This window comes from Rhipicephalus microplus, unplaced genomic scaffold (assembly GCF_043290135.1).
Source record: "Rhipicephalus microplus isolate Deutch F79 unplaced genomic scaffold, USDA_Rmic scaffold_41, whole genome shotgun sequence".
In the NCBI taxonomy this organism is placed as follows: domain Eukaryota; kingdom Metazoa; phylum Arthropoda; class Arachnida; order Ixodida; family Ixodidae; genus Rhipicephalus; species Rhipicephalus microplus.
The window spans coordinates 825,780-851,664 of NW_027464614.1; the positions used below are offsets into that span (position 1 = coordinate 825,780).

Genomic DNA, 25,885 nt, shown 5'->3' on the forward strand with positions numbered 1-25,885 from the left:
AGTCAGCTAGTTCCGGTCTGGACAAAAAACAGCGTCATGGTCAGGTGTGTGGGGAACCCGAGACAACCCGAAGCTTCTCGAAGATCGCAAAATCAAATACTGGGACAGCCAGCGTAAACGTAAACAAACTCTACCGTCATGGCAGCAAACGAAACAACGTGCCGCGTGTATGTTGTTTTTTTTTCTGCATTGTCCGCTTGGAAATACGTAGCTAAACTCGCCAAAAAGCTGAAATAATATCCTCGAGCGTATTCATTTAGGGTACGATTTCGTACGCTCGCACGATCATTCGCCGCGTACGAAAACGAAACAGCCAGCTGGCGCACACTGCCTCGAGAACGATGCAAGGTAAGCTGCCGCGACGCTGACGGCTTAACAAACTCAGGTCTCTTTAGTACATGTATCAGTCACTGCACAACATGACGCGAAGTCACACGAAAGTGATCGTGTCCCCAAAAGAGTTCGAGGATATATACCTGCTCAGCTATCGCGTATTCAAGGGAGACACTCCCCGAAAAAACTTTATTTGAACATTTGTGCTAGAGACTTCGAAATTCAGCTAATGAGAAAGTTCTTAGTGTAGATTTTAAATCTACAATTAGTTTTTGTGTAGCTGATATAGTTATTGAGTTATACTAAATGACAAATTATAACCTGTATCCCATCTAGAATAAGCATCCCTCTGCGTTGAAAGGGTGTCTTCTTTGCCAATTTAATCTTGAGAGCTTTAAAAAGTTCTCATCACAACCACATTTGAGCCCCACCATATTTATATATCTTCTAATGGTGGTTGTGCATGGCATCGGCAATACGTTATTGCTTCGTAAAATTGTGTAAGTAGAGGGGCTCCTGACGATAAGCCAGAGGCATAGGAGTAGCCAGTCATCTGTACAGCGCCTGTTATTCTTCGTAGTGCACTTAGCTGCAGATATACATTCTTGCACAAGAAGAAGCTGCATTGGTGGAATATCAAAAGCTAGGAGTTTCTTTTTGATATCCTCTTCTTGCAGTTTCATTATTTCAACTTTACTTTCTTCCAGTTCTTTAGTAATTAGCTGGTTGCGCTTCAGTAGCCGTGCTTGTGCCTTCTTTAAAATGGCCCTTGCTTGACGCAAGGCGTCAACTTTGTGTTTCTTGGTAGGCGACACAGACAGCCTCATGCGCTTCAGTGGTTGCCGTTTTTCTGCTCGAGCAGCCTGCCTCTTTGCATGAATTCTAAGAGTATCAAAGAGACTGCTGCATGCACGACATATGCTTCCCTTCGGTAACAACATTTGGCACCTTTTATGCCTTAATTTGCTTTGCCAGTCAATGGAAGCAGACTCAGGGTCCACAGGAGGAAAATCCTTCAAACTGGGTCCTCCACCACAGATATCTACACTGTCAACAATTTTCAAGATATGTTCAATTTGCGATGCCCTTGCAGCAAAATTATTTACACCCATTGCGCTACAATCAACCGGCTTGCCAACTATATGCACTTGTACAGTCATGTCACATTTCACATGCACAGTTTTTCTGTTGAAAAACACACATGACCCATCACTTGCGCGCAGCAGAGAGGCGTCGTGGAACACGAGGTCATGATACCCTTCCAAGTCAATGCGATGAACACCCCAGGATAACGTCGGAAGGCACAAAGTGGACGCAACGCAGAACATTTCATCGAAAGGTGATGTGGCGGGGTCACTTGCCGCGACGACATCGCTGTTTTTGTTGACTTTAGCATCTGAATTTGGGGCTGTTAGTGCTTGCTGCTCGGCTTGAGACCTGCTGCTGGTCCCACTGCAGGTCCCGCCTGTGTTCGCAGAGGAAGCTGCACCGCAAGCGTGCCGCCTCGACTGTTTTCAAGGACTCCTTATCTTCTTAGACAAGTAACTAGGCGCTCCTTTGAAAATAGATGGCACGGCGTCCTTTGAAAGTCCTGCTCTTCTGCTGCCAGACATCAGAACGCGGCCATTAATTTCTGCAGAATTTCTGCATAATTTCTGCTTTCAAAATAAAATGTGGGGCGAAATATTTCTCGCACACATGGTCTGTCCGCTGAAGGACGCGGTCCTTGCGAGGGATCGCCCGCCTCCATGCTTCAAGCCTGGCTTGATCTTGCCCCAGACAACACTCGATGTTTTGAGGTCATCCTCATATGGTACAATCGTCCTTGCACAGTTTTCATCGACCTTAGTACTTACTGAGGACGACACAAGCTGGTTTGCCCCGGAACTTTCTGAGGACAACAATTGGTCCGGAAAAGGTCCTGTTAAGGATCTTTTGGGGATGACAAAAGCATTGCACTGAGCACTTAGATATTGTTCCTGAAGACCTTTGCGTACCAAGTAGATGCATTTCATACGTGAACACTTTCTCCACAAGTTTGTTTCTTACAGTCATAAAGTTATTGTATATTTTCGCCTCGTTTTTTTGCAGAAAATTTTCAAGTTATGCATTGCGCTTAATGAGACACACATAATCGATTGGCTTAGGTATCGTACCTGGTATTGTGAAATGTCCATTTGAAACAGTGTGTTCCTAAAGTCACAGCCTTAAATCAGTCATTATACGCTGCTGTAGCGCGTAATAACAAACTAGCAGCTGGCAACCATTGACTATGTGGCACCATTCTAGATAGTCAAGTTGCTAAGCCATTCCAAGCCGACTGACTGTCAAAATGGCAGCGTCGTCCCTGTGAGGAAAAGTGCAGTGAACTAGTGAAGATTCGTGTCCTTTGTTGTTAGTGTGCATGGTTAAAAGTGAGATATGTGTGAGAGTGTAAATCGTAGGTGATGACGGTAGGTGAATTGCCGTGTTGATGGGTGCACTGGGCTGCTCAGCGTTCAGACTGATCATGGATGCATTGTCACCAGCCGACCGTGGCGAGGTGTGGTTCGAAGCAGCCTGGAACAGCAGCCAATCGCGATCAATTGGGCTTCGAAGCAGCCTTGTCCCAATGTGAAAGGATCGACTTTTGCATCTCACACATGGCCCGACCTCGGGAAAGTCAACTCAACGCCCCTGTCGAGTGTACTGATAGGCTGTCAGAGCGGAGCCTCAAACACTAGTGAGTGCATTGGGCGCGATACACGTGGTGATGAGGACACTGTGTCAAACTTTCGAAAAGATAACAAACGTAGTTGATTGAGCTGTGTTGACTATCTTGATACCGCTTTTTATTTTTCAAACTATACACGTACTCGAATGCCTGACAAAGCTGTCAGTTGTGATTAATTACTGTTAAATAAATAAATTTCAGTCATCAAGCTTTGTTTTACTCTAATAGTTTAGCACTGTCACCTTTGTGTTGATTGATACAGTATATATACTCGAGACCTCGCAGGTGTTTTTCTTTTGATATATGAAAATATCATGAAAAGAAGTAAATACTAAGTAGTATCACTGCCCACAGTACCGAACCGGCCACGCTATCATTGTTCTGAAAAGATACTGAAAAAGTCCTGAATTGTTGTTTTGAGGATATGCTGAGGTTGTTATGTGCATGGACAAGGGGACGGGATTAGCGCCTTTCTATTACCATAAGAGGACATTTTGAGGGCGTCATATTGTCCTCACGGAGGCATACTGAGGACGTCCTGAGGTTGTGTTTGTGTTGTCTGGGGCGGTAACGTAAAAAGCGAAAACTTTTCTTTGCACCACCTACGTCTGTGTTGCAGTAGGGTACAAAGCACTTCCCGATCGCGAAGCACACTAGTACACTGAACAACGAAGGACGTTGAAGTGCCAACGTACGTGAGCACGTTCAGAAAAACAAGCAACAACATGTCCAGCGTGGAGTAAAGGGACAGCAAGAATGCGGCGGTAAAGCAAGCGGCGGCGGTGGGTGGCTAGTTTAGCGAGCCCTTTCTGGAGAGGTTTCCTAACCAGAACAGCATGCGCCTCTCCCCACGAAGTCTTCTCTATGCGCTGTTCTCTCACCTAAACTATTCTTACACCATGCCCAAAACCTTCCAGAAAGCTTCCACGACTGAATTTTCCTGAAACCGTCTGGCGACCCTCGCGGGTCGCCAGGACCGTCTGACCCCAGAAAAACGAACGCCAACCAGAAGTGCACCGCGGGAGGTACGGAGCAGCCCGAAAAAAAACGAGCATGCTCTGGCAGCCCTTGGGTAGCCAGAAGTGTAAAATCGAAGAGCCTCAGTAACTACGCCATGTGCAATCTCGCCGAGACGAGCTAGGACTACAGCTAGGACTACGTAGCGCCCGCTACTTAACACATGCGCTATTTTCACCGCCGTAAACCTGACTACCAATTCGCATATGCCACTGACAGAACAAGGGCAAATACAAGTACTGCTGATATCCACTCACCTCCTATTTCAAATTGAATAAACAGCTCATCGCTGCACGGCCGTGACGGCCATAACGTCTACCCAACCAACGCCTCCTCTAAAAAGATGCCGGAAGAATGGCTCGCGCTCCCAGTGGAGTTGGCCTGCCTTCAGTTTTAAACAACCGCCACACGGTGGTGGTCGTGACCGACACTATCATTACAGCGGCGGGCGGTACAAGCTCAGCATTTTTCATCTTCGGCCCATGAGGGCGCGTCAGTCGAGAATTGTTCCAGACCTGCAACTGTACACCACTGTTTCGGAGGCTATGCAAAGTGTTGCGTTGTTGCACCGTCTGCCACAGGTGACACTAGCGACCGAGAACATTCTAAAATGAAGGAGGGAAAGCGTGTGGCAGCTGTTTTTCCTCTCGTGCAGTAGGCCTCTCAATAAAGGAGGCGTTTATCCAACGAGCGAACGAGGTGAAAACGGTGCGCAGTCATACACGTAACACGCTGTGGAATGTGGAAGTGAGCATAAACTATGCATGCGTTTACATTGGCCTAAAGCTAAATGAATTGCAATATCTTTGATGAGTTTTATACTATTACGTAAGTGCTTTACAGCCGTTCTAGTTTGTGGGCTTCTGAAAATTGCCTGTCGTTGGTTAGTTTTGGTGAACTATTTTTCTTAAGTGCAGTAGGGCTCTGCATGGACCAAAAGGCGTGTGTGTGGTAAAAAGTGTGCAGTTTAAATGCCACACTGTGCACTTGCTGGTACACTTTGGTCCTTTGAATGAAAAGAAACAAAAAAAGAGATGTTCCGTAGAGAAGCCAGTGCGAACTGAATTAATGACCAGAACAAATGAGCGTCCATGGCTCTTCGGTAGCTGTTCGTCTGACTTCATGACAAAGTGACCAAAGAAGCGGACACATCCGCTGTAACCACTTTACTTTTTTTGCCGCTTGTACGGGCTCGCATGCCACGAATTTCTGTCGAATAGTATATAATACGCAAAAGTAAGTAAGCTTGATAAACAGGCAAAATCTGTGAGCATTGGCCAGCAACCACGGTATGTGTCAGGAAAGCCCTTTGCCCCCATGTTAAATATCACAGATATTTTCCAAAACTTTTGCTTTATTTTAATTATTGAGAAAGGAAAACAACTAAAAGAAAAGTGCACTTTACCATCTCGCCCATATTTTGATTGTAGGCCATTCGCTTTTCTGTCACACTGTCCGGGCATTGGTAAATGATAACGAAAGCCGATGGGAATCCAAGCTGTTTCCAATCATCGACCACTGCTGGTAGGGAGAGGACGTCTGAGGTAGAGAGAAGCAGAGGTAATTGCAGTGACGGATGACGTGACCGATACGGTAGCAATGAAAGTGAATTGGTCTATTGTCGGCGGTTCTCCACGCAGCAGGGTCATGAGATTGAGCCGTAAACTGCTGCTCATGATAGGACGAGGGTGCACATAATGGAGCTCGCTGCGGGCTGGGCAAAGCGCACACTGAGGGAATACCTATGCTGGCGAGTTCTTGGCGGACGATGGCTTGAACCTTGTTAGCAGTGAGTGGGGTCGTGTCACTTGCAGCAGTGTGAACCAGAGCAAGGGTAATGGCTTCAAGTTCACGCCGTTCAATTTGGGTCACATGATCCGATGAAACTGGAGGTGGCGGCTGTGTTTTTGCATGGTCTTCACAAGACGTTGCAGCCGTATTCGGAAGGCGGGCAAACACGCTGTCAATCCGCCGGTTCTTCGCTTGCTCAAAGCGCCAGCATTCCTTTATATTGACGTCCACTGTGGAATAATTTTTGCATATGAGGAAGTTGAATGCGTTGTCCTCGATCCCCTTAAGAGTATGTCCAACTTTGTCAGCCTCAGGCATTTCAGCATTGGCTTTGCGACACAATGCTAACACATCTTTTATGTACAAGACGTACGACTCTGTCGAGGTCTGTGCCCTAGACGCGAGCATATTGTTCGGGGCCATTTTTCTTCCAATAGGCTTCCTGGACAGGTCCAAAATTTTCTTCCTGCACAATGCCCAACTCCCGAGTTCTGCTTCAAGCTTTTCATACCACGATTTGGCGATTCTCTTAAAATACAACAACAAGTTCGCACGTATAAATGTCGGGCCCCATCAATATAGAGTACTCACACGTTCGTACTCTGCCAGCCAATCTTCAACGTCTACTTCATCTGGATCGCCAGAACCGCTCAACGTGCCAGGATCCCGCGGGGTCTCGAGCACGAAGAATATGGTCACAGGAGGAGATGTAGTCACCGCATCATCTCCAGCCGCAGGAACACCAGGAGCAGATGCAGACACCGTATTTTCTGTCATCGTTGCAGAATGACCCTTCATACGATAGCCGCTGCGAAGTTCTGTTGCGAGGCGGTCACCCAGCACGTCCACCCAATGTGACGGGGCGAGATCTAGGTTTATAGTATAGCGTCCACAGTGAATCGGCAGCCGAACAAGATGGCTGAGTAGCCTCTCGCACAAGCGTCTAATGCACAGGTGCCTTCATCCTCTTCGCAAAGTGATACGCTTGCTCCTGTTGTTGGTGCACTATAACAATAGATATATTTGTTTTGCCCAAAAAAAACACTTTGCATCGCATCTGTTGCCGCTCGCGCGATCGCTCCACCAAGGGAATCGAGCACATGTTATGTGAAGTTTTGCTCTCTTACACCGGCTCATTGGTCGCGCAGGCAAGTTTGTTATACCGCAATAATGCATTGCTAAAACACGATGCATTATGCACACAGCATTCACAAATACGCAGAACTAGAAAGTGCATCGTAGTTGCCGCTCTGTCCGATTTGGTTCACTGTTGCACACATTCCTGTGGGTGTTTTACATTATTTTATAACACGTAAAATCCAAGTTGTTTTACTTGAGGCTGCTGCTGTTGCATCCCAGCATCACGTGAGCCTAGCCATCACAATTTATGCAAATGCGGTTGTTAAAGCTCGCTAATGCACCGGTTTCAGGCAGTTGAACGTACCGAGAACTTACTGCTACCAGCATGCACTGCGGTTGCGGTGACATAGTGAAGCTTGCTGGTGAGATTGGTCTATTCACTGTACCCGAATGCTACAGCTTCGATCCGTATGATCAAAAAATGCATATCGAAAAAAATGTATGCGTTTGCTTTTCACAATGTAAATTCATAAACTTTGCGAAAATTTGTCGACAATACTGCCATTCAGAAGGTACCACTGAAGTTGAATGAAGTTAGCCGAAAGGCATAGATTGTAGCAGTGACTGCACGTTTACATAGCTCTAGCCATTTTAATTTGGTGTTCGAGCTTGAGGTTGTTGGCGGCATGTAGCACTACATAATATCTATTATAATTACGCTACATGCAGTCATTGTATTCGATTGATTTTATGACTGATTTATTTTATTGTTTTATTTTGATATCCAAGATATCATACACCTCATACAATCAAAGTAATTTATGAGTGTGAACAAGCAATAACGCACGAAGGGACGTAAAGTGTAACTTGCTCTTTGTGAGTTAGCAGCTGATCGTGCATCGTCGCTGTCACTGTGGGTGCTTTCATAGCCTTCTACGTCCACTGTGAAATTCTTGCCATCTAGATGGTTTGTTTCAACATCACTGCTGAAAGAAATATGAATAATTTTCTCCGCCGAATGATTTCAATCACATCGCGTCACACCTTTATCAGGGTGCGAAGAACATTTTCATTTTTCAAATTTTACTCTCAAATCGGTCAGCAAGTGAATCGTTTGGAGTGTGCTGCCACCTATCAACAAATGTACATAAACAAGCGCCACAGCGCTGGCCAATTTGAGATTGCTCAAGCAAATCGCGAGCCCACCTGACTTGCCGCATATGAAGCAAGTGCGAAGGCAGCAATAACGTTTCCGAAGGGGGAGAGGCACAATTTTCATCTGAAGTGGAGCCCAGGCAGGCAGATGTAGTTGAGTATTATTTTGGGGTCTGTTATACAGAGAGAAAAATTTCTGGAGGGAGGAGGGAACGTGCCTGGTCTTCTATCCTCTGACTACCCCGCTGGCCTTTGCCTTGCCACAGTGGACGTAGTGAAACTGGTTATGATCAGTCAAGTCTCAAGGAAGTTTTTATTTCAGTTTCTGCATGAAAATGGGGGTTGGCGAGAGAAAAGCAACGAGTTTAACATCACTTCACGGGCCTCATCATTGGGAAATTTTGCTTGTGCATGTACTTTTTAACTTTGCCGTCTTAACACTCCTTTCTGTGACGTTATGGTGGCAAAGAACTTGCAACATGGCCAGCTCTCGGGAAGTGTTCTAAATCTAGCGGGAAGTGTTCTAAATAGTGGGGGGTTAGCATTTTTAGTGGGTAGAGCTTTAGTGACTAATTTGATTATATCTGTAAGAGTAGCATCGACAAAGACATTTGCCTATCGGATAAGAAGCATGACAAAAGAAGGCAAAGTGCATTTGATGTGTTGTCTGGGTCACTGCAGTGGCTTCACGCGGTTCACGTACAAACTTTTCTTATGACAGAGGTTTTGTTTTTTATTACTGATTGTAGGCTGGTAATTGAATGATACAATTTGAACTGCTTTGGCATCACAAATTCTCTTTCTTGTAGCGCATGTAAATTATTTATAAAGTCTTGAATTCTTTTGCAATGTACTCATGCATGCCCTTTCTGTGCAGTGTACACACAGATTTCGTCGGCCACCGGTTGTGCTTGTGTGTTCTTATGTGCACACCGTATGACAAGACAACGGCCTGGCGAATGGTGGCTTCCCGACACCGAGGCGTCATCTATCTACGGGTTCATCCGACAAAGAAGGAAGTGCACGAATACCTCGAAGGGAGGAAGGACAACTGCTTTGTGGATCGCACGACATACTGGGGCATCAAGTTTCACCGCATCATGAGCACAAGTGAAAGTCCAGTGTTTCCTAACACGATGAGAAGTTTATATTACGATTATTCCTTCCAACATGCAGCATAAGGCGGAATTTCCGCACGTGCACAAATAGGCAGTACAGTAATCGCACACAAAGTCAAACCCACATATGTCGAGCTCACAAAATATGGGAATTAGTTTGATATACTCTGCAATTCCATATAATGTTTTTAAGAACTTTGATGATTTATGGTGAATGGTAGTGTGGAAGTAAACATCATAGTATTATGCGGGACGGTTTCCAGAAGTTTTGATTCTAGTTATCTGTACATACTTTCATTTTTTTTAAGAAAACATGCGAACGTGTGAGACATAGCCTAGATCCACACATGTGAGATGGTGTTGTTGCTAAATGTGAAAGAGAAAGAAATTGGAAGAAGGTGGTGGTCTTCCTCCTAACACCTACGCTCCCGCCACGAATGTGTCTGTCTTTATTGTTCACTTAATTTTTGGTATCCCTATTTCACTGGGATACTTGCCAACAAATATTCTTTTTGATAAGAACTGTTACTATGACAGCTTTGGATTGTTGCTCCCACAGCAACATATAGTGATGAAAATAGTAATACTGGAAGAATTAGTGCATGCAGTATAAGCACTGGCACCTATGCCTCCTTTTATTTTTATGTTTCGCCATTGGGGAAACGCTGCATGTGGGGCATGAAGCGAAAAACAAAGTACCCATTAGCAAGCGATGCTATCACCTCTCAGGTTCGACGACTGAGGGGAGCCTCGGGGAAAAGCAGGAACGCCTTCAGCGGAGCGCATCAATAGTTGAGGCGTATGCCAACAACAGTAGGTTCTCGTGGATTTCAACCAAATCTGGCCTTCTGCTTGTCAGAGCAAATACAAAAGACAACTCAGCTATACACAACTCAGCTATACACAGCTATACCCCAAAACGCGTATTTGGGCTCTTGGCCATAAGTTTATGGTGAAATGAGGCCGCCTGAGCGCTCACCCACCAGGCTTTTTACTCCAGCTTTAAACACCTCTGCTACGGTTCAATGAAATAATTTCTTAATATTGCCATACTCACCGCCTTTTGCCGGCTTCTGCGAAATGGCTGAGTAAGGTTTATGAGCGAACATCAAGGGGCCTGCAGACGAGTACCCTACTCTGTCCTAGAAATATGAAACGCCTCGATCCAAACACGAATGGGTGGATCGACACTACTAGCCTTAGTTCATATAGTATTTCAGTTCATTGCTTTCACATTGCCTCCCCTGTGCGGCGACACTGTTACTTCTTTCTATTTTTTCATATTTTGCAGTTTGTAGCTGTAAAGCACTGCTGTGGTGCCACCACCGAACCCAACAATTGGCCTTTTTGTTGTGATGAAATACTTTTCGAGGCTCGGTCATCATACATTCTTAGAATATGCCTGCACTGCATTTTACGAGCACTCGACAAAGAAATGCGAGACAGGACGGGCGCTGACTCCATGATTGGAAGCAGCACCCGTCCTTTCTCTATAGGTAGAGTCAGTTCTCCTTTGCTGTGTCTCCGTAGCCGTACGATTGCTTTCTTTTTTTAGGAGAAGGGGGGGTCGGCATTTACGTTTTCCAATTTCTGAATTTTACGCTAGAGTGCCTTTCGCTAATTTGCCATTTTTGTGTTTATACTTTCTTCCGACTTATTCATCACCATGAAACTGAAAGGACACACTATGGAAAGCAGGCATTACGCAATGTGCAGAAACATCACAAACCGTGAAAAAGAAAGGAAATTAGAGCTTAGACGTTAATTTACTTGCTATGATACCTCGCCATTTTTTTTACAAATATGACATAAACTCAAGCAAAGGATCATGTGTTAAATCAAATACAATATTTTACTCCAACGCAGCTGAGCCATGGGTGGCACCCGAGGAAGGCGAATTGGTGAGAGAAGGTGACTCGTACAACACCGTCTTGCATGGCCAGATTGGAATGCACACATTTGTGATATCAGGAGAAGTAAAAGCTGTCGACCCATCTGTTCAGTGCGAGCCAGGTTCTACAGCAAGCTACGTGGAGTTCAAGACGAACCGCGTCTTCTCCGCTGAATCACACCGCTTGAATTTTCACAAGTAAGTGTTCATTCCAGTAAATCCAACTTACCCTTTTCTTTTGCTTTTGCTTCACCCATTTCGAGTGAGTCCTTGAACAAAAAACTTCCTGTGGAATAAAGTAATGTTATGAAAATTTTTATCAGTGCTGAAATTTAATTGGCAAAGCAGCCCTTGTGTATACCTTAGTGTCTCAGTGGTACAGTGGTTACAGCGTCCAACTACTCAGCCGACGGTTGTAGTGCGATCTCGGCAGCTGAGATGGCAATTCGATGGAGGTGCAGGGCTGAATATTAAAATCGGTAGCACAGTAAATAACCCCAGCTGGTTCTGAGTGTTTCACTTAGTGTACTTCATATTCACGTCATAGTCTTTGCACGTAACATCCTCTCTGTTATGTTGAATTTAGATTAACGTTTGCGTAATAGTGCGAATTCAGGAAATATTGTTACCATTCTGCAAACCTTTGGTGCGGCCAGCATGCTTTTATAAGTAGTTTTCTAATAGTGTACGCAAAGTTAGCGAGCTCCCTGGGCGTAGCGTTTGCATGTGGGTGCTGTACGAGCTTTAGAATAGCATTTCTTCATCACAAACGCTGACGCATGCTCGAATCATCTCAAAGGGGCTTTGCAGCCACCTTGTGAAGAGACTGCAAATGCTAATGATGGCTAGCTTTATGATGCATGCGCAGTGACAGTGACTGCAATGAATAGCGTGTGCAATTCTTTGCATACGCCATTCGAAAACTTGCAAATGTCGTAGGATAGTGTCTACGTGGCCAAGCTGTGAGAGTGAACAAGCTTAGAATGCTCGTCTACATTCCTGCGCGCGGTAATATTATTACGTGTAAGTAACAACAAAATAAAATTAATATGAACCACGTAACAAAAGTGATAATTTTTATGTTGCAGATTTGCTGGCACCGTTCTTCAAAGTGATCTCAAAATCAACGTTAAGTTAGCCTAGTACTGCCTCACTAAAGCTACCTGAAGGCAAGCGTAGTCATTTTACACAGCAGTTTGCTATGAAAAAAGTTGATTCATCCAAATGAACACTAAATTCAGTTCGAAGCAGCCCAAGTAACCACGGATATCCTCTGGCTGTCCAATATGAATACAAATGTCCAGCCGTGTGGATATCTAACTCGGATAGCCAATGAATGTACTGTGAAAATCATTGTCCCGTGTGGCTGTTTTCTGGACGTCCAAATGAGATGTCCGACCGGACATCAAGTTTTGAACGTTGACTGGCTGTCCATATAAGGACATGCCAAGGATATGTGTATTTGCTCTCAATTATTGTAAAATTAAGATGTAGTGAAAAAATATATACAGTGAAACCTCGTTAAACCGTAGTTGGCCGAAGCTCGGAAAAAGTATGTACTAAACTGTAGTATTGCTTAACCGAAATAGCGTCAGGTCGCTCACTTACTTGTCAAAAAAATAAACCTTCAGGGAATGCGATGAAAGAACAAAAAACGTGCAGTAGGTTATTAACTTCGCCTGACAAATTCTGTAATCTTCATTTGACGACGCGGCGGCCTAGCAGCAACGACAGCGGCCTCGAACTCACTTATGCTGTGAGCCAGCTTTTCGGCCAGCCCCCTCTTCTCTGCAAATACTCACATGACAGTGAAGCACTGCGCCGACTTGGCCACAGTCGGACCTGGATCACCCGTGTTGTCGCTTTCCATGTCGTCCTCATCACTATCATTTCGTGACACTTCGACAACCGAGGCAACAATGGCTTCGACGGACATGTCCAGAGATGTCTGCATATCGCTGTCTGTGTCTCTGAAGTCGGGGAAGAAAATGCCTTCCTAACACCCTGCCGCTCCAGAACTTCAGCTAGCAGAGTTTTGCAAGCTTCGTCTACAATGTCTGAAGTCTGGTTCATGGTGTCACTGGCGTCACTGGCACTCGATGCTTTTGTCCCAGCTTCGGCATGACGCAAGTACGAAGCAGCACAAGCACACATACACAACATGTGAAAAACGATGCGAGAGCTGTACAGCACGGATCAACCAGAGAACACCCATGCATGGCGCCAAAGGAACAAAGAAAGCAAAGCAAGCGCACACCGTGTTTGCGTGTGTGCAAAGCGCCATCGCCTAGACAACACCAGAAGCCTAGCCGGCCGAGTGCTTCTTGTTGCAGAAAAAACCAAGAGATGGCGCTCACCAACACAGCCGTCATCATCAGCAACACAAACAAGTGAGGCGTGTTTCGATCTCTGGGGCTTGCTGTTCTGTCAGGACGCCCAGTGGGGAATGACATGCTGCGGCGAGTGCACTATGAAAATTGGAAAAACTACTTATTAACTGATACATACGTGATAAGCTGGTACGGCTTATGCTGATACAAAATGCATTATGTTCAATGGCCGCCAAGTCGGGGATTTGACTTCACTACTGTTAAAACGATACTACTGTTTACACGGGTAAGGTTTAACGAGGTTTCACTGTATATAGATCTGCCAAATCCCGGGTGTAAATCTTGTGAAATTTCATTAAAAAGCTACTCTAAAATTCATTCAAAGTTTGGCACATGCATTTATTTGATTCCAGGGTGCCAAATAATTTTGCTTCATGTGGCAAAACAATCTGGTTGATTTATTATATGTCGCTTATGTCATTAGAAACAATGTATTTAGTGTTATTATTATCGCATGTGACCTGACAAAGTGCAGATCGAGCGCATCATAGAAGTCATCACGTAGGCAAACTTCCATGCACCATCCTTGACACTTCTGAACAAGCGGTGCACTGCAGTCGCTCAGATTCCTCGAACGTACACTTTACGCTAGCTATGCCCCTCTGGATGTGTTGGGAAAAAACACGCCCATTGTGCCTATTGTCTCGAAACCTGCTTGACCAGCAGCACGCAAAGAGAAGGAGGAGGGGGAAAGGAAGGTGTTCGTGTCGCGTTGCACGTATTTATGCTGAGCCGGTCTCCGAGGCTTTGAGCGCAGAAGGCAGTTTTTTTTTCAAGTGCGCTTTTGTGGACATCAACATCAATATGTGCAGTTACGAAGAATGACTCCTCTATAAGAAGCACCAAAACCTGGCACGAGCTCACCACTGTTTTTGGCAGAGATTAGCACGACGAGCAGCAGCAACCCCGCTCACTCGCACGGAACAGATAAGGCCACTTGTTACATAGCTGTTCTTTACGTCTCATATCGAACATTTATCTATTTTTATCACACGTTAACTATTGCCCATCATTTGTATGAGCCCTGCTAATATGTTGTAGGTATCAGTTCTTCATTTGCTCGCATATTCCTTGCTATTAACTGATTTAGGACGAGCACATGGTCAGTGCCTGTATACCTTCTTTAAAAGCATGTGCTACATTCATTAGTTATTCTCCTGTGCTTGCCCATGTGTACGTATTGCAGTTACTAGAATAACATTGATATTAACAAGCAGGAGTTGGGCTTCTTGCTAATAATTTAATCAACCCACAAAGAAGCAATTGCTGCCACCTAAGAAGTCATCACACTTGAATGCGTAAGGGCATTGAACACTGAAATCTTGGAAGACTACATACACACTTTCACAATCGCGGCTGGGGACTGTGAGATATGTGCTTTTTAGTCTTCATATATGTTGATAGTAAAGATTCGATGGTTCTTGAAAGCCCGTTTGGGCTCTATTTTCTTTTAGAATTCATTTGCAGCAGAAAAGCTCCCGTGGAATAAAGATGGGCCTCCGAGGGTGTGGGTACATTATACACATGAAAGGTCTTTCTTAGATACACACTAGCTATATACACACACAAGCTATTATATATATGTGTGTGTGTGTCTGTGCGTGGTCGTGTGTGTGTGACGTAAGAAGGCAGTGACTGATGGTGGAAGAAGAGGATGAGGAAGTGCTTTAGAATAAACATCGTGCATGAACCAGGCCGTGTCTCCCATTCATCATATTGTCACACGAGTCGACGGGATGAAGACCTGGCGGCCACTCATCAGCCTCACATCATTCAGGATGCCACCGGCAATACGCGTCAAATGAATATCGACCACAGAAGAGGTGATCTCAGGCGCATGCAGTTTGCGGCATCATGACAGAACTATCGGCTGACCTTCACATCCTCAAGTACACCGAAGTTGCAGATGATGGACTTGTACAGGACTGGTTCGGCTTGTTCGAGCTCCACGCTACCACTGCATCATGGTCGAAACGGGAGATGGTTATGAACTTCAGCGATTATGTGACTGATGAGGCATTCAACTTTTACCTTACCTACATATTCGATAACGACGAATGTGGCAAAAGATGAGAGAACATATGATCACCCGTCTTAATGTCTGTGACAAGAACTTCCTCATTACTAACCGTCTGGAGACAATCACAGTCGGCAGTCACAGTCCACAATCTTTACTCAAGGGACATAGCTTTCCATCAAGTTTCTCTTCTCGAAAGCCGGTATTTTCAAAGTCGTCGCTCCAGCATACGACACGAGATGTTGCTCGCCCAGCTGATGCCCTTCATTCTTCGTCTTCATGCGTGGGTCCACCACCCAGTTTTCCATCACGCTGCTCTTCAAGCACTCCTTACGCTCAGCGGTTGCCTCATAAGGACGGCGTGTTCACAATAGAGGAGCTGACGAATCGTGAAAATACCCTGTCGAGCCATATTCCTTCCACACAGGCTCATGCATCACCGTCCAGTGCATACACACTTGGCACTCGAAGCAAAACAGAAAGATCAGACGCATCGAACATCACACGTTACCTGGCACAAGAGCCCATCGTAGTGAACAGCGTAGAAGAAGCTTCTGAAGAGCTTTCTGTCAACTGTGAAGCATTATCTTGATTGCCCGAACTGTATGACAACAGCCTACAGACTACCAGCTGATTATCAAAAAGGGCTCCCACCGCAACACATTCCACAGCAATATCAGCTATGCCAGCAAAAGTGTGTTCAAGACTATAATGAAGATTCGATTGCAACCTAACATATATCAATCAATTTGAATTCAGTAATCACAGTCATAGGCAGCCTCTACGCACTCGAGCACAGAGCAGAAGTTTATATTTTCCGTCAGGCGAAGTCAGCCATCTGCTCATGGGTACATCCCGGCCCTTTGTCTACTCGGCCCAATCTTCTACCTGGTTTCCCATCTGCACAAAAATCGCCAAGGCTAACCTCTTCCATACAAAACACAAAACAAGACATTATTCAAGCACCCAATGTACTTGACTCTTCCTCTTGCTTATGTAAGCCACCACCTGGTTTTGGGGTTTTGGGTCAAGTAGCTCTTCTGGCGCTCGTCACTCACATCACATGCCTCAGGATATCGCTTTATACGCAACAGACCAGCTGAAATATCTGCCTCATACCTTGTCAAGCCACTGCCATTCGGAAAGCGGCTGTACTTCAGGAACGCTTAGCTCAATTGTCACGCAAAAAAACAAACATATGGAATTGGAAGTACATCAAGCCATGTTTGTGGCGATCTTATCTTCAGGAGCTCAACCAACTGAAAGTAAAAAAAATACGGAGTCACCATTGAATGCAAGTCTCATTGATAAAAATTAAAAGGCATCTACTGCTTTCTTTGACACGAATCATGCTTACATCTCACTTGTAAGTAACGCGGAGACTACCGAGAGCATCTGCTCATTTAACGACGATGACCACCCGTAATTTTCCCAGTGCCATCACTAAACCAAGAAAACACAATGACGAACGAAAACTTCAACGAAAGTACACTCGCGACTTGAGCAACATCGACAAAATAAAATATTTGATCCAAGGACCATTTTCAAACCTAAAACTTCCAGATGAAGGAACCTTGCCACAGATTCTCTCTACACCTGCAATTACATAGGCTACAACACCATAGAAAATGCCAAGAAGGACGCAGAAGCACTTCTTGCACACCCCCAGCACTCAGGCATCATGCCGTCATAATCTGTCAAGAAGCACGCATTCTAGAAGCAAAGCGTCTGTCGCAGCTACAATTCACAATCCACGCATGAGACATCCGACCTTCCAATGCTACAAGGACTCACAACCTTGTTTGTTTCCTCACTACTATCCAGGCTGCGTCATCGTCATTTTAAATGTTGAAGGCATGAAATGTTCTCCACAGCATAACAGTTAGCCTCGCCGCCCCCCCTCCCTGAGGTCTCCTAGATATCACCGGACTGCCTTTCTTGTGAACGTACTTGTGCAAGTGAATGAAACCGCCGTGTTACACGGTACTACTTCATTTTCTGATATATTTTTCTCATTATGAGACTCCACTTGTTGTGATGCTTTAAAGTTTGTAGGTTGCGCATTCCTTCGGGGGTAGGGGGAATCCTGTGACATAAGAAGGCAGTGACTGATGGTAGAGGCAGAGAATGAAGAAGTGCATTGGAATAAACATGGCCTATGAGCCAAGCCACGTCTCCCATTCATCATATATATATATATATATATATATATATATATATATATATATATATATATATATATATATATATACATATATACAGAGAGAGGGAGAGAAAAGACACAACTTCGCGGTTGTCTTAGTTTTATTTCCAACAGTTTCGAGTGGTGGACCGGTGTTCCGCAGAATTTGCAAACAAGTGCGACGCTATGCGAACATGCCGCATCGCCATAGTGGTGCAAGAAGAAAACGGGAGAGAGCGACAAATTAGTGGTGTTTTACGGTGCTGACATATGCTGTGCCGAACAGTTATCCTCCCCTCATTCGCTAAAGTAAACCAAAAAAAGCCAAAGTAAAGAAAGAACAAAAAGAAATGTAAAAAAGGCAAAAAAGGGGGGGAGGAAGGAGAAAGAGAGTGGGGAATACAGCGGCTTCCGGGATGCGTCTTAGAAGGTTGTGGAGGGACATTGTTGGTGAGCTTCAGTGGCAGGCAATTGCTTGTAGCGAAAGGGGTGACTCTGCAGAGAGAGCCCCCGATGTGGCCCCTTCTGTAGTCATTTAGGAAAGAAGGGGAAACAGGTATTTTGCGGAGACCACACTGACACGTTCCATATGTGTGTGAGGTAGGGCGGTAGATTTGTGAGGGTGGCGGTAGATTTCATGGCAAAGATGGTGAAAACACAAAAGGCCGTTTGAAAAGTACAGGCTAAATTTTTCGCTAGAGCACATGTTGATATGACAGCTTGTATGTATGCAGCCCTTTTGTACCACTCCCCGAAGCGCTTGTGATTGAAACCGGCTGGCACTGGTTGGGTTCTTCCACTTACAAATAATAGGGCAAACATAAGTAAACAAAAGGGCCGAAAATAGAAAGAAATGTGAAATGTCATAATAGAACAAATATTACCAAGAGATAATGAAACCAGTGATATTGTAGGACAGATATGTGCACAACTCAGGAAAATGCAAACCGACAAAACAGTAATAAAAAATAAAAACATACAATAATAAATTATAGTAAAAATAGTAATAAAACTAAATAAAACATAAAATAAATGGAAACAGTCATGAGACAAAGAAATACATATGCAAAGAGAGCATGAAAAAAATGTTCGGTTGGTCCGTTCCCCCGGATAACTATTGGGCACTTTCTTTGAGCATGTCAAAGAATAATATATTGGTTATGCCAGACTCGATTCATGTCCCATCTCACCTCTGCAAGTCTTAAGGAACGATGGGTTGCTGATGCTTTCATTGATGCCATGTGGTAGTGTTTGAAATTTGTGGATGACGTATGACTCCCTGTGTTCCCATTCACGAGTTCCACGGAAGTCTGACTGGAGGAGGGTAGCTTGTATTTTATCGAATGAGTGTTCTGGCACATTCAAATGCTTTGAAAAAAGGAGATTTGGTAGTGTGCTTGTGTGGGCTTTGTGGTTATTGAAACATAGTCTGAACATTGTACCAATCTGACCGATATACTGCTGGCCACAGGCATTGCAATGCGGCATATATACCACATTCTGGCGGTCACAGTTCAGGGGGTCCTTAATTTTGAATGTGAAGCCTGAGGACGAAGCCTTGGCAAGGCAGGTGTTGGTCATCCGTTTTGCAGACTTGGCAGCGTGGTTTTCCGCATAGCTTACAACCTGATTCACTACTTTCAGATTCGGTCGTCTCAGCTCTAACTAGAATGTCTTTTATGTTCTTTTCGCGGTGGTATACCACTTGCGGTGGCTCCATGAAAATTGAGGATAGACGCGCAGTATGCTGTATAATGTTCAAATGTTTGAAAAGGATATTATTGAGGTGCAGTAGTGTGGATGAGTATCTGACGACAAAGTTAGTTTGGTTTGTTGAATGGCGTAGTATCGAGCCCGACAAAATTTTGTTCCTACTTGAACTGCGCACCCGGCTGATAGCATCATCGATAATTCTCTCTGGGTACTCTTTTGCCACAAGAGCTATTTTAAGATCCTTGGCATGACCTTCGAAATCTAACATGTCTGAACAAATTCGACGGTATCGGTGTGCTTGCGAGTATGGGATGGCTGTCTTGCAGTGATGCGGATGGCTATTCTTAAAATGAAGATACTGATGGCGATCCGCTAGTTTTTTTTGTATAGGTTCATGTAAATTTTTTGTCATTAATTTGACCAGTAACATCGAGAAAGTTTATAGTTGACTTGGAGTAGGTGTGTGTAAACGAGATTGATGAGTGAGTTGAACTAAAGTCATTTATGAATGACAGCAGACTTTCCTTTTTGTGATGCCAAATCATGAATCTTTTGTAGATGAGAGGCATCAATGTCCTGCTTGGAAGGAAGGGTTCTTCAATGAATGCCATAAAAGTATTTGCTTAATTAGGAGCCCTCTTTGTACACGTAGTTGCACCGTTTATCTGCAGAAAGTGCTTATAATCGAACTCAAAGTTATTGTGGCGGAGTACCAACCTTAGCAAACTTAACAGCATGTCCTCATCTAAGCACACAGGCACACTGGCCTTCTTGAAAGCTGCAGGTGTTGCATCAATGCCATCTGACTGTGGTATGTTCGTGTATAGTGACCCGACATCCATTCTCACAAGGATACTATCGTTAGGAACCTCGAGTCTGGAGATTTGACGAAGAAAGTGGTTAGTGTCTTTAAGAATGAGGGGATAGTTGGAACAATATCCTTAAGGATAAAGTCCAGTGCACTTGACAATCTTTCCGTTACTGTGTCATTGCCTGAAACAATAGGATGACTGGGGTGGTTGGCATTGCGCATTTTAGGGAGCAAGTAAAAGCGGCCTGGAGCAGGCTGCATTGATTGCATTGTCATGAACATATCAACAATGATTTTTTCATCCTTACGAAGCAAATTAGATTCATGGGTGATTTCTGACTCGAAAAATTTAGTGGAGTCGTCTTCAAGTTCTACATAGAAGTTCTTGCCCTTGAGTTGCCGATAGCCTTCTCTCAGGTACTCAGTTTTATCTAATATTACTATCGCCCCACCCTTATCCGCAGGCTTAATTACCAAATCCGCTCGACGGCGTAGGAGCTCCAGTGACTTTGCTCTTCCGAGAAGAGATTGTTTCTATAGCGCCTTGTTTTTGAACAAGCCGATATGATGTCTTTTTGTACTGTAGATATATACATGTCTAGGTGTCTGTCCCGCTGCTCAGGCGGTGACCAAGTTTTTGCTGAAGAACCAGGAATGCTGTTCGACTCGGTTCATGATCATGGAAGTACTCCCGTAGGTGCTTATTTCTGGCAAAATCACCCAAATCCTGATACAACTGGAATTCATTAAGTTTTCCACTAGCCGGACAGAGTGTAAGGCCTTTTGAAAGTAGTCTGATTTCGGTCGCAGATAGCTGTGCTGAAAAAAGACTAAGTACACTCGGAGGCGCTGTTTCCATCCCGGTTGATATCTATTGGTGCCGCCACTATAGGTGCATGTGTAGTAATGGTCACAGTTACCCCATCCTGCTGTAGCTTGCGACGCTTGGACACTAACCACTTTCTCCGTGAAACCACTGGACTCAACGTTCCTAACGTTGGTATCTTTGTGACAATGGATGTATTGTCACTATACACGAACATCCCGCAGTCAGATGGCATTGATGTGTGTATATGTATATATGTATATTCTTCAACGGCCTGTCCACATCTGTGTTGGCTGTCCTAGATGGATGACGAGCGAATGCACAAAGTTGTTACCTTTGTACATTTGATGTACGTCCATCATACGTACTGTGTACATCCGTGGACATCTGATGGAAGTTTGAAATATCCAAAATGTACGTCCCGTCGTCTGCCTACCGGATATCTGTGGTTACTTGAAGGGCACTTGAAACCACCGTACTGTACTACGTCAACCAACAAAAGTTGGTAATGCTTTATCTGATAGATAGTGGGCGCACCCTTAAGGCTACGTTTCATTTAGCGTATAACACATGCGTGTTTAGATCACGCTACTCCGCAAAGCCCTTTAAACTGTAACTGCAGAAAAGGAAGTGGTGCTCCGTGCTGCTTTAAAGTGCAATATTTGCTAGTAACTGCTCCAAACCTTCTCCAAAAGTGTTGGCAAACTAAAAAGAATGAAGTTGAACCAAGGGACCATCGTGTGAGCCTAAGCGAAATGGTAAGCAAGCTGTATACAATATCATCCCAGTAAGCTACTCAGTGGCGTAAATCGAGAAAAATCTCAAGGGGTGACACATATCAGGCCACGGTGTCCAGTTTGTATTTTTAAAAAGGGTTGTATTTTTATTTATATAAAAATCAAATCGTGCTTTCAAATAAAATTAAAAAAACGTGCATGGTGTCACACTGCTGTTCACACAGCTAAAGGGAATTTAACACTGGTACGCAGCAGAAGATAAAAAGCATTTAAAAAGTTGATTATGCTATACTTAACTGTCGAGTCAATTATGTAACGTGCTAAAGGTAAATCTCCAGTGCGACCCTCGCAAGGGGTCGCACTGAAGCCCTTGCAAGCCTGAACACAAGTCCGGACTCTCCTGGAACCTTGGATCAAAGCCTTGGATCATGCGAGATGTCTTGCACATGAAAGGAAACTAAAGCGACTTAAAGGCAAGGGTGCTCCACGCAATATTACTCTTTCTGCTCAGGACACACTGAACGAGGCTCTGAGGATAGCTAAGTGTAGATACTTTCAGGATACTCTGCCCAACTTTATTACGCCTGCCCCGCAAAAATTTTGGAACTTTTTCAGCAAAAAGACCAACTGTGTTGAGCAAATAACACATGAAGGAGAAACTATTGTCGACAAGAAAACTATGCCAATCATTTCATTTTGTACTTCCATAACGTTTTTTTCAGCCTCTAACGAGCCACTGCACCGATTTTCTCGAAGTAATGACGGCGTTCCAGATCCAGATATTTTATCTCTACCCGGTATTGTTTCGTTGCTCCTGAATTTGAAAACTAAAACTTCAACCGGTCCTGATCAAATTATTAACACTTTTTTTACGACGATATGCCGAGATGCTATCGGAATTTCTTATAATCATTTTCCGCGCTTCCATCCGTTCCGGCCGCTTGCCTCTTGACTGGAAAGTGAGACGCATTGCTCCAGTGCACAAAAAAGGTGATAAAGATCTGGTGCCAAACTACCGTTCAATTTCTATAACGTCTTCGTCTTGCGAAAGTGCTTGAACATATTATAACTAAATTTATTTAACATTTCTTAATGAAAAGAACATACTTTCGGATGTTCAGCATGGTTTCAGGAAAAGTTTTTCCACAGAAACGAAGTTAATTCCTGTTGTGCACAGTTTTTCACAAATTTTAGATAAGGCAGGTCAAGTGGATGTCACCTTTTTGGATTTCATGAAAGCATTCGATCTTGTTCCTCATGATAAGCTTATTAAAAACTGGAATTGATTGGCCTTCCAGAACTTATAATTACCTGGATTTCTTCCTATTTGTCTGACCGCGTTCAGTTTGTAAGCATTTCTGGTATTTGCTCTGATCCCCTCCCTGTAACTTCTGGGGTTCCCCAAGGGAGTGTACTTGGGCCTTTATTATTTTTAATTTATATTATTGACATTGTTGATACTGTTTCCTTGCCGGTCCAGATCAGACTGTTTACTGATGATTGTGTGCTGTTCAATGAAATAACTTCTTATGACAACCAGGTCTTGCTAAACACTAACCTCCGAAATATCTCTGCATGGTGCGAGCAATGGGAGATGAGGTTAAACACAGACAAAACCGTGTTTATGCGTGTAACCAACAAAAAAAATATTTTGCAATTTACATAGAAATCCGGCACCCAGACACTAGCTGAGGTTGTTGAGTATAAGTACCTTGGTGTCACTCTAACCAGCGACCTCAGCTGGAATAAGCACATCTATAATATTTGCACGTCGTCGTTCCGTAAACTTGGTCTTTTGAGACACAAACTTAATCATGCTCCTTCTACTGTAAAAAAACTAACTTATTGGACTGTTATACGTCCCTCATTGGAATATGCCTCAATCATCTGGGACCCATACACAAAAAGAAACATTGAGGCTCTCGAACTAATCCAACGCAAAGCGGTCCGTTTCATTTACTCCAAGTACCGAAGAACTGATTTCCCCACAAGCCTTATGAAAGAAAACAGTATACCCACACTAGAAAAGCGTCGTAAAATTCACAGGCTCAAATTTCTTTTTCTTTTAAATAACAACAAGCTGTCAGTAAACCGTGATTTATATCTGAAACCGCTTACGACAAGACAAACCTGGTATCGGCAAACTCATTCATTAACACCGTATTTTGCTAGAACAAACATTTTCAAATACTCGTTCTTTTCTCGAACCATAAACGAATGAAACTGCCTACCTCAATAGTTAACTGGCTCTGTAGAGGCTCTTGAGCATATTTAACCATGACCTATGTTTTAGTATCTTTTGTATATGATGTGTCTTTTTATTGTTCTTGCTGTTTTACACCTGTGTGCAATGTTATGATCTTGCCCCTCCTGCTGGGGCCCTTAAATGGGCCTGCAGTATTTTGTAAATAAAAAAAATAATGAAAAACGTCCTGCCCTTGATTTATGCCAACATACTGCTTGTATACTAGCTGCATACTAGTATACGGAACACTTAATAATAAATATAAGCATTGAATTGATGCTTATGTGATGTTTTAGACTTCAGGAGTCATTGGGAACATGCATGTGCTTCGAAAATACCAATAGCAGCCCTAAGCTATAGCATCTTTTTCGGATCCGAAGACACTTCAGCCTGCTTCAAAGCACCTTTTTTTGTGCTCCATAATCTGCTCCAAAAAAGCAAACTGTCGCTTCCATCACTGTAACTGCCTATTATTATTACTATCCTGCCTATTATGATTAACCGCCTATATATTATTACTACCTGTGAAACTTAGTGCGGAAATAAAACTAAAGATGAACACTGGCTCGGCAAGAAATGGTTGAAATATATGTGGTTACAGAGGAAAGCAAGGTGGAAATTTTCACCTGGGTTATTCCCCGGGTGTATAAATTTTGTTGTTTGTTAATGATTAACTGTTCTTGTTTTTCTTTTGCTCTTACTGTTTTCGCTTTATATATGTAGTATGAGAAAAATAAGCCTTAAGTTGATGGTCTGCGCTTGTCCCTATCTGTTATTTGTCTGTGTGCTCTACTCGGCAGTATCCACCAATCATGGATCACCAACTGGCCCAATCGTCCACTTTGATTAGAAATGATTATGCTGATGTAGATGGCTATAAATCAAAGAACTGTGCGAGCATTAGAGAGCTGCTGAATGCTGCAAGACGCGTTTGTTCGGCTGTTGACTCGTGAGAATACAACTGTATTCCTGCGAAAGCGGATGTGACTTCCAATTTTATTAATATGACTGCGTGTCACTCTCATTTAGTAGCAGCAGCAACTGCGAGTGGCCCCCTAGTTGTCTCTCAAACAGATGTGGCCGAGGACTAATCTCGTATTTTACTTTCAAATATTCAGAAGGCGTGTTTAAAAAAATAAGATGCACGAACTCCATAGTTCATGTTTGTACTAAGATTTACGTTGGTAAAATAGTATGGCATGAATTTTCTAAAAAAGGCTGAATTGACTGTCATGGTATCTATTAGAAAATATTTCAATGACTACATCGAAAAAGACAGTTTTCATATGAGCAGCTCAACTCTGGCACAGTAGATCTCAACTTCATGCTTTTATACGTGTTTCCTTCGAGATACTACTTGGCAGCGCTACAAAACTAAAGGCTCAAGCGTTGAGTACACCAGAGAACACGAAGGACAATGCACGAGTGCTGCCACCAGGCATCGTAGACCCAAAGAATAGGGTCTCCTGCCATTATCATTACTGTGGTGTAGTTCATTCCAAAACAAAAAAGCATGGAAGTTCATATGTGTGGGCGCCATAACGGGCTCAGTCACAAGCTCGAATACACTACTATGATTTCACGAGCGTGTTTCATAGGTCTCAGGCAGCTGTGTGTTACCAGAGACTTGGAAAAATACCAGCATCTAGAGGAAAGCTAATCAATTCTGGCAGATACTACTGCATCTATGGAGTGTGAGAAATAGATAAATACATAACGCTATTTTGTGGGGAGTACGTGGGAGATTCCACTTGATATGATAAACTACAGAATGCTTGATGTCCACCTCTGACCTAGCTTCCACTTCCCCAAGCACTTTTTGTGCATCATGTGCTGAAACTGCACGTAATCAGTAAACATTCCGTC

The 25,885-nt window shown here is 43.8% G+C and overlaps 1 protein-coding gene across 2 annotated transcripts in view; it reads left to right on the forward strand.

Moving 5' to 3' along the window:
* LOC142787010 (decapping and exoribonuclease protein-like) overlaps nucleotides 1-25,885 on the forward strand; it is a 123,611-nt gene that overhangs the window by 90,264 nt on the left and 7,462 nt on the right. Inside the window, exons 2-3 of one of the 2 annotated variants that reach the window (XM_075884627.1) lie at nucleotides 8,967-9,205; nucleotides 11,074-11,296. In XM_075884627.1, coding sequence (XP_075740742.1) covers nucleotides 8,967-9,205; nucleotides 11,074-11,296 — 462 coding nt within the window. The remainder of the gene's footprint in view (nucleotides 1-8,966; nucleotides 9,206-11,073; nucleotides 11,297-25,885) is intronic. The other variant, XM_075884628.1, reaches the window with a different exon arrangement.